A 17055-nucleotide genomic window follows, 5' to 3' on the forward strand; every position below is an offset into this window, starting at 1 on the left:
CATGAGAGCACAGGGTTGGGGGGGGGGGGCAGTTAACTAGGCCTTTAAGGAGGGTGGCTGTCCAGTTTCTAGAAGGCCCGAGGAGATTTCTGGCCAGTATTGCTTGCTACCTCTTCCTGCTGGGACCTTGGCAGGGAGCTGTGAGGAGGGGCAGAAGGGGCTAGTGAGCTCTGAACGGGGAGAGTGTGTGCTGGGAAAGACAATCCCTTTGTTGCAGACTCCTCAGAGTCAGCTCTGCAGAGGCGTGGAGAGGGGGGCCCGCCCCTCCTCCTTTCAACCTCCGCTGCCACTGAGGGCCAAGTTTATTCCCTATCCCCCGATGGCTCTCGGCGGTCACCCTGGCGCTTCAGGAAGAAACTGGGGAGGTTCTGGATGCCGGGGAAGATAGATCAGGTTTGTGTGGGCTTTGCCGTCTCCTCCGCCCCCTGACCCCTGACTTAGTCTTTTCCTAATGTAAAATTTGAGGTTGTGGGTGGGGACACCCACAGAGCCAGTGGTTGTGGTTTGGAGTGTGCACCTGGGCAGCCTGGCTCACACACCTCTAACCCTACACCTCAGTCAGATAGCTGCTGAATGGCTCAGGACCTGGGAGCAATTTGAGGGTCCCCTACTCATCAGCTACGACATCTGGGAAAGCAGCCCAGGAGGGCCCGCCCTGCATTGCACATCCGGGAAGGCATTTTCTTTTCATTTCCCACCCCCACATAGGCCCTCCCCCCAACATTCTAAAATAGGAACGTCGTCTTCCCCCTCCCTTCCTTGACACCCAGTGCATGGTGCCGCTGTGACTCAGTCTGCATTTGGAGCAACCCCAGGAAGGGCTGGCGCTAAGGCTTGGGTGAAATCCACACCAGCCATGCTCCCCCTCCTCCTCCTGATCCAGTCCCTTTGAATCTCCTTCCTCAGCTCCCCATCCATGATAGACAGAAGACTGTGTCGCCATTCTAGGACTTAATATATGAACAGCGTGTGTAGTGGAGTCAGATGCTGTTTGATGGGGTTAACCAGCTCCAGCCATTGCCGGGCAAAACTCAAGTCCATAGTGCAACCAAAGCCTCTAGAAAGCACGGGGCCAAATATTTACAGAGGGGGACCAAGGTTGGAGAGATTCGGCCACCTGTCCAGGGACACAGGGTGGGTGAAGGTGAGAGCCAAAGAGCTGACAGGCTTCTTTCCTCAGAATCTCAGTCAGCACGCTGACTGGGACCAGGCGACCTATGTATCACCTAAGGTAGATGCCCTACAGTAGGGTGGCGGCCGGAAGGGCCTAGGGAAAGAACTTAGAGAAGTCCCAAAGAAGGGACTGCCAGTGTTTGAGGCGATTTCATCTCTTCCTAGTCTCTGCTTGGGAGCAATACTTTTCTTATTGTGGGTGCAGATGTCATTGGTGACAGTGGGGACAACAGAGATGGTTAAGCCTCTGTTGCCTCTCCCTTCACTACCTTCCCCTCAGCCTCTTCCCTGTTGTCTGCAGGGGTAAATCTTAAATGTCCTTAAACAAGAGACAAGTAAGTTGCCTGTGGTGGTATATGACTTTAATCCCAGCAGAGACAGATCCGTCTAGCCAGGCTAGCCAGGACAGAAAGACCTTGTCTTTTAGAAAAGGAAAAAGTATATTCTTTTTCTGGATCTCTACTGTGCTGTCTTGCCAGGGATTGACTAAATGGTGGTTATAGGTAAGTACCCCTTGGGGGTACTTTTCAGAGATGCCGGGGTTGGAGGGACAGCACCTAATCTCCGCCCTGCTCGGGCCAAGCATGGGTACTCCAGCCACAGCCTTTGGCTCGGGAGCAAATGATTGCTCCAAGTCTGTTCAGGTGACTCCTCCGGCTCTCAGTTAAACACAGTGAGTTCTAAGAGCTGCGGCCACATACCATGTGTGCCTGCCACATACAGGTTCCGCCAGACCTCGGTTCCAGCAGAATCAGACAGCCAGGACAGAGAAAAGGGACGGGGAAAGATAGGAGAATGGATGGAGAGAAGAGGACTTATGGGACATATGGGGGGGGGGGGACTGGGAAAGGGGAAAGCTTTTAGAATGTAAACAAAGAATATAGAAAATAAATTTAAAAAATAGAAAAAAAAAAAGAATCAGACAGCCACCCTTGCCTGGCTCGCCTCGGAGCCACCTTTTCTCTGCATTTCCTTTTTTATCCTTGGTTTTCTCTTCATGGCTGGCAGGATGGGTTAAAACCGAGAGCAGGGTTAAAGCTAGCAACTTGCCCTCAGAACAGGCTGCTGCTTGTAAAGTGCTTCCTCAGGAGTGACATCCCACATCTTGGCACTTCTAGAGGCATAGCCTGCTTGTGGAAGAAGGGGCAAAAAAGCGAGCCTCTTCCTTACCCATAGCAGCCAAGTCTGTTCAGGTGACTCCTCCGTATTCTGCCTACCATGTCCCATAGCCAAGGGCCAGCAGAGTTACTTCTGAAGCACTTTGCTTTACAGGTAGAGAGAAAAGTCCCGGCTATTTTACTAGGACTTTCTAGAAAGTGAACGGGATGAAGTGCTGTTCTCTTCTGCCTTTTGGTCTCTCTTTTGTTTTTTCACCCAGGAGTTTGGGTGATGGCGCTTCTTGCTCCTCCTTGGTTTGGTGGAAACAGGATGCTTCTCCTGAGTGGATTTCTGCTGGGCTCTTGGACTGGCCTTGTTTGTCACCCTAGAAAAGGGCCTCCTGCCCACCAAATCCCACAGTCATTGACCCTTTCTGTTTTGATCGGTTTGCTCTTTAGCCAGGCACCTGAAGAGTTAAAAGTCCTTAGCTTGTTGCAATGAAATTATGGCTGGCGGTGGCGCCGCTGTTCGTTCAACAGACCTCCACTTTTAAACAGTTCAAAAAAAGTTCACGGGGCAGCTAAAGATTTTAAGTGTGGGTACACGAGTGTGCACAAGCACTTCGTTCACAAGCGTGTGCAGTCCACAGTGCAACTCCTCCAGGGTTAGCCCGCTCCCCGAAACCATATACAGAGGAGAATGAAATGCACTGCAGGCCTGAGTTCTCGGTCTGTCCCTGGGTCTGTGATACTTCATTCTGATGGCTAGTGTTATTTATCTGTGATAATAATACTGGGGAAAAAAAATAAGCGAACCCCAGAGAGGGGTGAAAGTTTCGGTTCTCCAGGCTGTTCCAGGCAGCCTTTTCTGGAAAAACAAAGGACTGAAGACACTCCTGGGCTTTTGTAGGGAAGAGGTCAGACCTTCCCTAAGCCGATTCTGATTGTCCTTGAGGGTCCCTGAGGTACTCCTCCCAAAGGTGGGCTACTCTATCTATGTAGGAGGCAGTTGGCTTTGAAGACTGAGGGACTGGCCCGTGGAGATTTCACTTTTCTCAGGAGCGCTCTTCTGAACCTTTTTCTTGGGGATTGATTGTGGAGTCCTCCTGTCCCGGGGGGATTTCCACACTTCATCAGGGCCCTGTGAGGGCATGATCTGGTCCCTGCGGCAGCCTGCTGTCCAGGACACCTGCACCAAGGAACAGCCGCTCTACTCTGTCAGGCTGCATGCAATGTCTTTCCCTTTGTTGTGAGAGCGGGCAGGAGATGCTCAGGAAAGGGACACTCGATGGACTGGGTCTTGGGTCTTTCCAGTCCTGGTGATGTGACATTCCTTGCTTATTTTGTATATTCAAAAGGGGAGAAACAGTGAACAGCTCCCACACAGCCTTCCCCCCAGCACCCCAGTCTGTTCCTTCGTGCACTGTGGCTAGGCCATTTGGAGTTCCCCTGTCTGAAGAAAGAGACCCTTCCCAGGAAAACAGCTCCACCAAAGTCCATTCCCATGATGCCCTCCCGGATTCCAGCCTCCCCGGGGCCTCCCCTTCCAGCTTCAATTGTTGAGCTCTAACTGTGCGTGGTGTGTTGGTGCGTGTTGTTCTATGGTTGGGGGCCGGTGGGGGTTGCTGGTGGACAAAAGGCCCAGTTAGGACAAAGAAAGGAGCGTAGCTGAGCTTTTGGATTCAGTCCTCCCAAGCCTTCCCCACCCCCACCCCAGTCCCTGGCAGAAGAGTCCCTGGACCGGGTGCCTCCACCCAACCGACCTGGCAGTCTGCTTCTCCTGTGCTAAAGTGTAAAAGCAAGCATTTGCATATTTTCTCCTGCTAACAAAGGAAATGTGTCGACTTAAGGGAACATTTGGGCTTTCGGAAACTGTGTGGGTGGGTGTGTGAGGGAGGAGAAAGAAAAGTTCCCCTGATGATCTATGTGCACACCAATTATTTCACACTCGGGTTTTTGGGTCCCGTGGAAAAATGCCGTGGCCTGTCCTGGAGAAGGGAAACTGAGATGTGTTTGTGAGCAGGGAATTGCCGAGGGCCATCGGTCCCAGGCATTAAAGGCTCCCCTACTTATTAACCCAGCATTTAACAGCAGGATATGGGCTGAAGCGCAGTCAAAAGAAACGGCTCAACCTCCAAAGAGCAATTAAAATCCTGCACGAGGATAAATCACGCGCCGTGATAATCCTGTTAATAAAATGCAGCTTGTCCTGACCCTTCACTCATGCAGCAAACTAGAATGTGGTGTGGGTAGGGGCGGTGGGCTGAGAAGGTGAGTGGGGGAGGTGGTCTGGGCTCCTTTGCACCCCCCCTCCGCAGCCTCCCCCTCCCAAGAGGTGGAAAATGGGTGGCTTTTGCCTGTTCCCTGTGTGCTAGCAGCTCGGAGCCCATCAGCATCAGGCCTGCCTGCAAAGACTTATGCGCTAATGATTTCTTGTCCCCAGCGAGCAGGCGTCATTGAATTACTCAGCCGCCTCCCCCTGCAGCTCCCAGGCAAAACCACCCCTGTTAGGTGCTTAATCTAATCCAGGGCTCCAGTAGGGAGGTTCACCAGCCCACTGGACTCTCTCTTTCACCCTCGATCTTCGGGTTGGGCACAGGACAGCTTGCAAATTCAGCCCTAACAATATGTCGTAATTTGAGTCCCAAACCTGCTGTCGGCCACCAGCTCACTATCCCTGCCTCTTACCACCCCAAGAGAGATGAGTGTGTCAGTGATCTAGCAACCTGTGTCTTTCTAGTCCCTCCTCAAATATGGCTTCTTTCTCTGGCAAAAGGGTGGGCAGGCCCAGACCTGTCACTAGGATGGCCTTCTTCCTGTTAGCTTGAGTCCATCCAATCTCTTCCTTCACTGTGGGATCGGTGTGTTCTTGGTGCGTGGACATTTGTAGACGGTCTGTCAGGCACAGGTTATGTCCTGTATGAATTACCTTGAAAGAGCTTTGGCTTTCTCTGTTTATCAGCGCCTCTCTCCTTTACCTAACCTGATGGAAACTCCCCCCCCCCTTTCTTTTTTTAAACAGACTAGACGCCTGAAGCCAAGTTGCCGTCCAAGAGGCGACATGCTTTCTGCCACGCCTCTGTATGGGAACGTTCACAGCTGGATGAACAGCGAGAGGGTCCGCATGTGTGGGACAAGCGAAGACAGGTGAATAGTCTCCAGGGCCAGAACGGGTCTTATCCCCCACCCTCCTGAGCAGAGCCCATACATGCCCACGCCCCCCCACCCCCTCACAGCCAGAGAGGGGCCCAAAAGGTCTGGACAAGAGAGATCCCCTAGCTGGTGGCCCTTGATTTACAGTTTTAACAGGCAGCCTGGTTCAGCGAAGCATTGCCGCCCTTTAAAAGATTAGCCCCTAAAGCGGCCTTTCAGTGCGCTTTCGTCCTTAATTTATTATTTCATATTTATGAAGGAGAATTAATCCCCATCTATATGCTGCTTTAGCTCTAAATGTCAGGAGTGTGGGCCCAGGTGGATCGACATTCAATGTGCTTTTAAAACAAATAGTTTGCTTAGTAATAAATGAGGAGGTGGCTACCCTTTCCTTGGGTACGACCCAAGGTTTCAGGTTGCCCTCTGCTGCCCTTCTGTGTGGTTATTGGCCTGGATTCTGATCACTGGACAGCCCAGTTAGGCTCTGTAATCCGTGATGTTGGACTGGGATAGAGACAACTGATCAGGAGATGGTCGAAGCAGCTCTGGGACAGTGGTGAAGCCCCGCTTCTGCTACTTGTCAGTGAGGTTATCCTGAGGCTTTGGAAGTTGGCACGGGACACTTTCTTTATCAATGTTCTCTGATAGCAAGTCCCAGGGCGGCCAACAGCAGCCCAGCACAGATGTGGAGCTTCCTCTTCTGCCTGGAGTAGCTGACAGTTCTCTGGTACTATGGTAGATCCCCACACATCTCCACAGTGTTGTGATAACGGCTGCAAATATAACTTCGCTATCACCATGGAAACTGGTCTCATAGATGGGGTCCCTAACTTTGTTTGGTGAAAGAAAAGTTTTGAAAGCCTGCCCTCAGGGTTAATGCAGATGCAGGCAGATGAAGGGGCTAGCCTGTAGACTTCTCGACGGCTTGGTCCAGGGCCATTTTATTTAATTTCTGCCCTCCAGAACAGCTCATAAGGTTTAGCTAAGACAGCACTTGGCCTCCATAGAAAAGGTCACGTGAGAGAAGTGTGCTTAATTTCTGGCTTGCCTACCAATGGGACATATGTGTTATTCATGTCCCACATGAAAGGCCTGCCTTTGCTTTCTTCTGCCAGGGTAATATTGAATCACCATTTGGGAGCAGCTTTTGCTGTAGGTCATGGCAGGGAGGGTTAAGACAGTTCAAAAAAAAAATAAAATAAAATAAATGAGATTAGTAGAAACTGGTCTGGTCCGGGGGAGATAGATGAAAGATAGATTCAGCAAGAAATGTTTTCATGAAACTGGTGTGTCTTTTTCAATAGGAAAATTCCTGTGAGTGATGGCGACGCTTCAAAAGCCAGGCTGGAGCTGAGGGAGGAGAATCCCCTGAATCACAACGTGGTAAGGGATGGGTGGCCTCTCTGGATAGGGTGGCTATCAGTGATTTGTAATCAGCTATGCATTAGTGTGTGTGCAATTAGGGAGTGTGTGTGTGTGTGTGTGTGTGTGTGTTTGCGCATACATGCTCACTCATGCATACGGTGTGAGGAGGGGGGAGGGCATCAGGGCCTGGCTGTGTATTGCTTTTAATATACTCTGCCCTCACAAGCCCTTATTCCTTGGTCACTTGGAAGCGTGGGGCTTCCATAACCATCTATCCCATTAATGCTCCAAGCTGGATAATTCTCTAGCCTCTGAGTAGTAGTTCCTGAGGCTTTACTTTGCCAGTAAAATATGAAACACTGGACTGTCCTTTAAGACACCAGGGAAAGGAAGTCAAAAGATGCAACCATACTTTGACCATTCTCCTCTTCCCCCAGCCCCTTTATTGATTTAGAAATAAGATAAGCTAAAGAGTTCCTCAGACCCATTGTCCTGAGGAAAACTATTTCTTGTCCTGTTAGATAATACCTTTCTGTGTCCAAGAAGTGAGTACCCTTCTCCCCAATCCAACCTGACAGGTTCCACAGGGTTAGTGGGGGTCCTGTACCCCATAGGAGAGGTGCAGAGAATTTCTTCTTTGGTGTTATCTGTGCTACAGCAAAGACTTTGGGCTGCATGGTAGAGTTTGTTCACAGATGAGCAAAATAATGTCTTGGTTTCTAGTCTGAGTGGATCTTTGAGTGTTTGCAGGGTACTAGCTGAACAGAAATGAGAAAAAAAATGAGGCTTCAGAAGGATTTGGATGTGGGAGGAAGCGGGGTACTGGACTATCTTTAACCTTTTCTGTTGGGGTGTTAAGGGTGATGTCATATGACTCAGTGGGTGGTCTTTCTTCTGGACCAGGGCTGCTACTGTGACAGGTGTCCCAAGTAACTTGTGTTATTCCTTTACAAAGGTGGATACCAGTGGAGCCCATCGGATCGATGGCCTGGCAGCCCTGAGCATGGACCGCACGGGCCTCATCCGGGAAGGGCTCCGGGTCCCCGGAAACATCGTTTATTCTGGCTTGTGTGGCCTGGGCTCAGAAAAAGGTCGGGAGGCTACCCCAAGCTCTCTCAGTGGCCTTGGGTTTTCTTCGGAAAGAAATCCAGAGATGCAATTCAAACCGAATACTCCCGAGACAGTGGAGGCTTCTGCTGTCTCTGGAAAACCCCCAAATGGTTTCAGCGCTATATACAAAACACCGCCTGGGATACAAAAAAGTGCTGTAGCTACAGCAGAAAGCTTGGGTTTGGATAGGCCTGCCAGTGACAAACAGAGCCCTCTCAATATCAACGGTGCTAGTTACCTGCGGCTGCCCTGGGTCAACCCTTACATGGAGGGAGCCACTCCAGCCCTTTATCCTTTCCTCGACTCGCCCAATAAGTATTCACTGAATATGTACAAGGCCTTGCTACCTCAGCAGTCCTACGGCTTGGCCCAGCCACTGTATTCGCCTGTCTGCACCAGTGGGGAGCGCTTCCTCTACCTGCCACCCCCACACTATGTCAACCCCCACATCCCTTCGTCCTTGGCTTCACCCATGAGGCTCTCCACACCTTCCGCCTCCGCAGCCATCCCGCCTCTGGTCCACTGCTCCGACAAAAGCCTCCCATGGAAGATGGGCGTCAACCCTGGGAACCCAGTTGATTCCCACACGTATCCCCACATCCAAAACAGTAAACAGCCCCGGGCGAGCTCGGCCAAGGCCGTCAATAGTGGTCTGTCAGGGGATGCCGCTCTCCTGTTGCCCCCTTCACCACGGCCCTCAGGCCGGGTCCACCTTTCAGCTCAGCCCACCGCAGAGACCTACTCTGAGTTCCACAAGCACTATCCTAGGATCTCCACCTCTCCCTCAGTCACCCTGACCAAGCCATACATGACAGCCAGTAGCGAGTTCCCTACAGCCAGGCTGTCCAATGGCAAGTACCCTAAGGCTCTAGATGGGGGTGATCAATCAATGCCTGGGCACACCCGGAAGACAACGGCTCAAGACAGAAAAGATGGGGGCTCACCACCTCTGTTGGAAAAGCAGACCGCTACCAAAGATGTCACAGACAAACCACTTGACCTGTCTTCTAAAGTGGTGGATGCAGAAGCTTCCAAAGTTGACCACACGAAAAAGATGGCTCCCACAGTCCTGGTTCACAGTCGAGCTGCAAGTGGATTAGTGCTCTCTGGAAGTGAGATTCCAAAAGAAACATTATCTCCTCCAGGAAATGGCTGTTCTATCTATAGATCGGAGATCATCAGCACTGCTCCCTCATCCTGGGTGGTGCCAGGGCCAAGTCCTAATGAAGAGAACAATGGCAAAAGTCTGTCCCTGAAAAACAAGGCTTTGGACTGGGCAATACCGCAACAGCGGAGTTCCTCATGTCCCCGCATGGGTGGCACAGATACTGTGGTCACTAATGTTTCAGGGTCCGTGTCCAGCTCAGGACGCCCAGCCTCTGCATCGCCAGCCCCCAACGCCAATGCAGATGGCACCAAGACCAGCAGGAGCTCTGTGGATACCACACCGTCAGTCATCCAGCATGTGGGCCAGCCCCCATCCACGCCTGCCAAGCACAGTGGCAGCACCAGCAGCAAGGGAGCCAAAGCCAGCAACCCAGAAGCGAGTTTCAAAGCGAGCGAGAATGGCCTCCCGCCAACCTCAATATTTCTATCTCCAAATGAAGCATTCAGGTCCCCACCAATTCCTTACCCTAGGAGTTACCTCCCTTACCCAGCACCAGAAGGCATCGCTCTGAGTCCCCTCTCTTTACATGGCAAAGGACCTGTGTATCCTCACCCAGTTTTGTTACCCAATGGCAGTCTGTTTCCTGGGCACCTTGCCCCCAAGCCTGGCCTGCCCTATGGACTGCACACAAGCCGGCCAGAATTTGTGACCTACCAAGATGCCCTGGGTCTGGGCATGGTACATCCCATGTTGATTCCACACACACCTATTGAGATCACAAAAGACGAGAAGCCGGAGAGACGGTCCCGCTCCCACGAGAGAGCCCGTTATGAGGACCCAAGCCTCCGGAGCCGGTTTTCTGAGATTTTGGAAGCTAGCAGCGCCAAACTCCATCCGGAAGTCCCCACTGACAAGACCCTGAAATCAAACCCTAGCTGGAATCAAGGGAAATCGGGGGTCAAAAGCGACAAACTAGTCTACGTGGACCTTCTCCGAGAAGAAGCAGATGCTAAAGCTGATGCAGGAGCACCCAAAGCAGGCCTTGTAGCCGAGACCGTGGCCCAGAACACAGAGGCCACCAAGCCCTCTGCTGACCCTGTGACCCAGCAGCACCGGGAGTTCATCTCCCTCAGAGAGGAGCTGGGCCGAATCAGTGACTTCCACGAATCTTTCACATTCAAACAGGCCTCGAGCCAGCCAGTGTTCAGCTTAGGCAAGGATAGCGCTGCCGCAGGAACCAACAAGGAAAACCTGGGGGTGCAGGTAGCAACTCCATTCTTGGAGACAGCTCTGGGCAGCGAGGGCCCTGCTGTGACTTTCGGTAAAACCCATGAGGAGACCAAACCATTCTGTGTGGGCGGTGCCCCTCCAAGCCTGGATGTCACCTCCACCTATACCAAAGAAGGAACTGATGAGGCCGAATCCAACGATGGCAAAGTTCTCAAACCGAAGCCATCCAAGCTGGCGAAAAGAATCGCTAACTCGGCAGGTTATGTGGGCGACCGATTCAAGTGTGTCACCACCGAACTGTATGCAGATTCCAGTCAGCTCAGCCGAGAGCAGCGGGCATTGCAGGTGAGCTCCCCCCCACCTGAATTTCACTCACTTTATCAGTTGTCAGTTTTTGTAATGTACAAAGGGGATTTGGGGGAATGTGGTAGGACAGAGCACCAGGCAGATTTGGTTAATGACACGATAATTGGAATGTATGAAATGTGTTCAATAAGGGGACAGCAGTAGTGGCTCTTAGGAGGTTCATGTGTCTGGATACTGTAAGCTATTCTGTAGATTATATGAGAACTCTACTGGAATGCTGATAACAAGTTGTAATTGTTATGAAGGATATCTAAAGACTGCATGACGTTTACCTAGCAATTGCTTTGATGTCTCTGCCTGTAAGATAACAAATATATCTAGAAGCGTTGCTTAGAATACCTTACTTGATCCTTGGTGGAGATGTGTAGCAGTCGCATGTCGGTGGGAATCGTGCAATTTTTTTCACCAAAAAGAAAGAAAGAAAAACATTCGTTTAAAGGGATAGAGTATGTATTTAATTTGCTAGTGAATTATGATAGATGTTGTATAGGAATTTCCTTAAGATAATTTTACTTTTAATTAAAAGATGAATAAAGCCAAATTGTTTTGCAATTGTTAAGAAAAAATTGGTTTATGCTGATAAAAATGGATGAAGTTATCTAAATGATCCATTGAGTGCCCATTTTAATTACATAGATGGAAGGATTACAAGAGGACAGTATTTTATGTCTACCCGCTGCTTACTGTGAGGTCAGTTCTTCAAATTTTTATTACTAGAATCTTCCATAAACCTTTTGAGTTAAATTTCATTTCCAAATATACAAAGGGAAGTTTGTGGGCCATGGTCGTCTTTATTCATTGTACATTTTGTTTCTTTTCTTTTGTGTTTTTCTTTTGTTTTCCTTTGCGCTGTGGCTTTGTTTTATTTTACTTATACCCTTCAAAAGAGAATGTCTGTCTCTATGCAATCGTGTATGTATGGCTATACATACACATTGCGTCTATATCCCTATACACACGACTTTATGGATAAAGAATCTATGACTACTCACATAGACACTCTTAAATTTTATCTGTTAAACTTTAAAATATCTGAGTCGTATCTCATAAATTGTGGTTGGCTTTGGGCAAGCTTTTCTTTGAAAACACTTTCCTTTATAGTATAAGGCACATGAAATAGCCTTTATGGTAAGATGTTGTTTTTTTTTTTCCATCTCCATTTTCTTTCTAGCGTGCAATGATGCGCTTCTCAGAGTTGGAGATGAAAGAGAGAGAAGGTAGCCACCCAGCAACCAAAGACTCCGAGGTGTGCAAATTCAGCCCAGCTGACTGGGAAAGGTTGAAAGGAAATCAGGAAAAGAAGCCAAAGTCAGTTGTCCTGGAAGAGGCCATTGCCGACCAGAACGACAGTGAGAGAAGTAAGTAACCTGGGCACCTGGGCTGTGGCGTCACATTGGTGAGAGCAGAGCCACCCCGCTTCTAAGATCTGAGATGGTGAGAGGATATTATTTGTGGATAATGGTCCAAGGTCCAGTTGGGGACTGCTCTGAGAAAGAGGCTGCCTTGTGGCCTTTAGCATAGTGATGTCTGCTCACAGCAGTCAGGAATCTGGCATCCTATTGGGTTCTTTTCTAGGACATGGTCTTTGTTTGCAAAGAAACACCCAGGCTCTAAGTGAATGACAGCCCAATATAATGGAGCCCTAGAAAGTGAGTGGTAAGGGCTGGTTCTTCTTCTTCTTTTTTTTTTTTTAATTTTTATTTATTTATTTTTTGAAGCAGCTAGAATGATAACTCTTTAGCCTTGCATCTCTCCCACATGGCAGTGTGCCCCAGAATGGGAAAAGTACTCAGGTTTTTTTTTCTATCTAGGTTTTGTTGAGGTGGGGATAAAGGTGGGTCAAAGTACCAGAAAGATGGGACCAGGTATTTGCTGAGTTTGCTTGCTGTCATTGGGAGTTCACTATAGAACCCAAGAATGGCGTGTGGGAAAGGCCTACCAGACAGATGATACTTTATGATCTGGAGTAAATGTGGGGAAAAGTAAGCGCCTTTCTGAGGATCTTTCGGTCTAAATGATGGGTCTCCTGTTGGGCTGGGCTTTGGAGCATTGTAAGGGTGTGTGCCACAATACTTGGTGAAGGTCTTTAGTTTCCTCAAATGCCTATGCCTAAGGTTTGAGGCCTGCTCTGGCCTTTAGAAACCTTCCTAGGGAAGGTGAAAGAGGATGTCAGGGGAAACATGGAGGATAGCTGTTACAGAGGCCTCCTAGACAAGCAAGTCAGTGATGGTGCGTGTTTGAGAGCCCTCTGTTGTTGCCCTTGAAGGTGTAACACACCTGGTGCAGTTCTTGGTGCCTGAAGGAGTCTGAGGATCTCTGGCACGGGAACGTGTGGTTTTATTTATTTATTTATTTATCTATTTATCTACTTATTTATTTATTTATTTATTTATTTATTTATTTATTTATTTATTTTTGGCTATCTAGAGCACCATCTTTCCTTCACTCCCTCCAGTTCCTCCTGCAGCAACAGTCAGACCCAAGAAGGTTTGCTGTGAGTTAGTTCTACAGAAAAAGGTAGTTTCTATGGCAAGCAAGTGATGCCCTTGCCCAAGGGACTCTTGATGTGTGTATAAGTATCCAAATGCTCTCTGTCAAAAGATGTGCACAGGGCAGTAAAGGGTCTGGACTGCTCCTGGGTGAAGTGGCAAAGGAGGCCTTCCTCCACTCCGGTGCTCAGTGTGGGGGCACAAAGCTGTCGAGTCACCAGTACCTTGTGAGGTGCTTGGCGAGGAAGGCGGGGCCCCTAGGAGCTGTGAAGTAGGCAAGGTGCTTCTAGAGGGAGGAGCTAGCTGCAAGTGGGAGTCCCCTTTGTTCTGAGTGAACTCTGAGAGGTGCTGTCAGAGGGGGAGAGGTTGGACAGCTTCCAGCCTTTGGGCCTTTTCTTTAGTTTTCAAGTAACAGGAGCCAGGCCCCGAGTGGCCACTGCCCTCAGATAAGAATCTGTGAGGCCTCCCACCTACCTCCCTGGGAGGTCCACCTCCTCCCCCCTTGTTCTGTTTTGCCCCCCCCCCAAGAGATAAGAAATTGGAGTGGCTTGAGGGGCCCCTTCAAGGCTCAGACAGTGGGCTATTTGGGTGTACCAGAACAGGGCTCCCGCCACTTGTTTTGTTTTGTTTGGATTTGGTTTTTTCGAGACAGGGTTTCTTTGTGTAGCCCTGGCTGTCCTGGAACTCACTCTGTAGACCAGGCTGGTGTTGAACTCAGAAATCCTCCTGCCTCCGCCTCCCAGAGTGCTGGGATTACAGGCGTGCACCACCACCGCCCAGCTTTCCCGCCACTTGTAAGAGCTAGAAATTGCCATCAAGTGCTCTGTAGGTTATGTGTAAAAGGCTTGTTTTCCAAGAAGGAAAAATGTCATTATGTCACTATCCCCATACTTTCCTGCCTTTCGGACTCATAGATGTGTGTGTGTGTGGGGGGGGGGATTACAGTGACAAGAGCCAAGCTGTTTGCATATGAGAACTAGGGTGGGATTTGGAGTAGAGGGGACAGGATTCTAAACTCTACCTATCCCTTTTTGTCTTTGTTGTTGTTGTTGTTGTTGTTTGGGTTTTGGGTTTTGTGTTCTGGTGGAGTAGCAGCAGTCTTACCAGGTAGCCCAGGCTGGCCTCAGTCCTCCTTCCTCAGCCTTTTGGATGCTGGGATTATAAGCATGTTCTGCCAGTCTCTGCTCCCTTCCCCTTCTGGGGGAGCCCCTCTGCTCTGAGATGGTGGGTGCATCTTGTTGGGAGGAGACATACATGGTCAGGCTTTTCATTTGCCCTTTTTGGTATGGTGGCTGAGTTAAAATGATGGGGGAAGTTGATCAGATGCGTCAAGTGCTTCCCTTCACACCTGACAGTTCACGGGAAGGAATTTTTCATGACATTTTAGCGATAGGGAAGGGCAAGGACGCGTTAGCTTGGTCATTGCTGAACATGAGCTACTTCGTCAGTCTCTTGGGTGGGGCAGACCCGGAGCCTGCTGCATGAGAGTCTGAGCAGGAGCTGGAGAAGGCTTGAATCAAGGGCTTTGTGGGAACTTCTCTACAGGAGAATTCCTCCCCCAGGACAGCAGCAGCATGCTTGATGAACTCGAGAGATGCCTTGGCATTGATACCTACCCTGCTCAGCTGTGGGTGACAGAGCTAGCCACCTGCAGAGGGGAATGACATCTAGGATGACCCTCAAAAGTCTTAAACTCTCCCATCTTGTTTAGGGCTCACTGGGCACGGCTGCCCCGGTGATGAAGTTGCTTTGTTGCCATGGTGATTTGTAAATGTTGCCATGGCGATGCTTCTACAAGGTATAGTATGGCAGCACAGCCATGATAAATTATGGGATATATGTGCTACAAGTCATATGACCATGCTATAGGGAGCAGGTGTCAAACATTGAACACTGCAGCCACACCCACATCTGCCTACATGGTGTGACCTAGGGGCCAATAGTACAAGTAGTGGTAGGTAGTAGAGCCTGGCTGTTAGGGCCTCTGTTGCTTGTTCTCTATTGGCCCATCTCCTTTGCTCTAAGGGTAATTTTGTTGGTAGTGGTTAGACTGGCCCCATCTGGAAATCAGAGGGCTTTGTGGGACCTTCCGTTGGGAATGGTGCAGAGCATCCAATGACTGAGAGCAGTAGCAGTATGTTTGCTTCAAAATTGTTATTAGCTCTTGGAAGATCGCCCTGGTGCAGATCTTTGGGGGCTTCTCTGAAGCGAATGAGAATCATTGCCCTAAGAGGCTTGGACGAAGGATGCGTAGAGGTTTCTAAGGATTTGAAGACTGGAGAAGCTAGCTACGCTGATGGTGTGTGGAATGGCATGAACCTCAGATTTATCAGTGAGAGTTCTTGATGGTGATTGGGAGAGAGAGAGAGAACAATAGGCCCTGCTCTGGAGTTTCCTCAGGATGAGGCAGAAAGGGACTTGCTGTCCAGCAATTCACAGCCCCCAAGGGTCAGGAATACAGTGACCAGGTGGATGAGGAATAGTGCTGAGTTGAAGGAGCCAGTGAGCAATGTGTTATCTCTTCTTTCCTGCCAGCCTCTCTGTCAGGGAGTCAGGGATGGTAATGGGGTGGTGGGGGCAGCCCCTGTATGCACCTTTGCTCAGATGGGAAAATCCCAGAAAAAAATGAGATAGCCAACCCCCCAGCAGTCTTTAGGGATGCTCCTGTCATGTCAGGAACGGAGGCAGGCCCCTCTCAGCTGATGGCAGCCCATGAAACAGTCTTCTGGGTGTTTACCTGGGCACTTTGGGCAAAAGGTCCACTGATTGAGATCAGCAAGCTTCCTTTCACTGTTCTGAGTTGACAGTGAGGCTGAAAGCGTCAGTGAACACGCTCCCCAAGAAAGATAACTTAGACAGTGAAACAGGTGCCTACTCGTGAGACCCAGAGTTCAACTGTTAAGACTAGGAAGTGAATATAAAATACTCAGGGCAGAGAGAGCCATAGGGATTCATTGGCAGCGGGAGGGGTGTGATGCTGGAACAGGATAAGACGGGGGGGGGGGGGGGCCGTAGTGGAATCTGGGAACGGCCCCACACTGAATACGCTGCTGTCTGATAGTGATTGATTCCATCCATAGGCAGTTAAGACATTACCCAGTTACCTTCCTTTCACATCACCTACAAAAGGAAGAGGTGAACGAGGTCCCCTTTAAAATTCTGGGGTAAATTTGAGCTGGTTTAAGGATCCTGCATAAATAATTTCTCTGGCCTGAGCAGCCAGGGTTGATGAAGGAAGAGAAGAGGTCATCATGTTCCCACTTTATAGCCCAGCGTGGCCAAGTTGTAAAGTACTGTTAGTGGCAGAGCAGTTAAGAGGGTCACAGAGTGGCTAGCGCAAGTAAGACCATGCAGCCTGCTACCTCCAAGACCCCTGCCACGCTGAGGGCGGTGGTCTATGGCATGCCTTCCCTGGCTGCCGTCAAGCCTTATGGCCGCATGTCAACATTGCTGAAGACCTGCTTTGACCATGTCCTTGAGTTTCATGTACTCAGAACTGCAATGGCATGCCATGCAAAGGATCCAGCCTCTGGCTGTTCTGTCCATGAGGAGGAGGAGGAGCGGTTGGGGACATGTAGCCATTCCTTAGCTCAGATTGGATCCAGTACCACATTCCCTAAGGTGCTGCTCCCCCGCAGCTGACAGCCACTCAATGCTGGATTGCCCTTGAGAGAAGTCGATGATGCATGAGCCGAGCTGGTCGCAAGTAGGGGTGGAATTTGAAATGTATTGAGCTCATCCTATGAGGGGGAATGTTTATTTCACCTGCAAAATGACTCCTGCAGCGCTACCAAAATGCCAGACCCACATCGTCAGGAGGCCCACGCCCCCCAGAAACATGTGGGATCATTTCAGTGGTCCATGGACAAGCACAGAGCCTTACGGTGGCTTGTTACACAGTGGGTTTTCTATTGTTGTTGTTTCGGGGATTTATTTTCTGTGTGCAAACACATGTGTCACAGTA

At 49.9% G+C, this 17055-nt stretch overlaps 1 protein-coding gene across 9 annotated transcripts in view; it reads left to right on the forward strand.

Annotated features, from left to right (window-relative positions):
• Bcor (BCL6 corepressor) overlaps positions 1-17055 on the forward strand; it is a 124186-nt gene that overhangs the window by 93951 nt on the left and 13180 nt on the right. For 7 of the 9 annotated variants that reach the window (XM_052170447.1, XM_052170449.1, XM_052170450.1 and 4 more), the window contains 5 exons: positions 5293-5417; positions 6728-6806; positions 7744-10581; positions 11239-11292; positions 11774-11960. In XM_052170447.1, the coding sequence (XP_052026407.1) occupies positions 5332-5417; positions 6728-6806; positions 7744-10581; positions 11239-11292; positions 11774-11960 (3244 nt within the window). In that variant the 5' untranslated portion in view covers positions 5293-5331. Of the gene's footprint in view, positions 1-5292; positions 5418-6727; positions 6807-7743; positions 10582-11238; positions 11293-11773; positions 11961-17055 lie in introns of those variants that run through there. The other 2 variants (XM_052170443.1, XM_052170445.1) reach the window with 1 other exon arrangement.

Source organism: Apodemus sylvaticus, chromosome X (assembly GCF_947179515.1).
Source record: "Apodemus sylvaticus chromosome X, mApoSyl1.1, whole genome shotgun sequence".
Classification (NCBI taxonomy): domain Eukaryota; kingdom Metazoa; phylum Chordata; class Mammalia; order Rodentia; family Muridae; genus Apodemus; species Apodemus sylvaticus.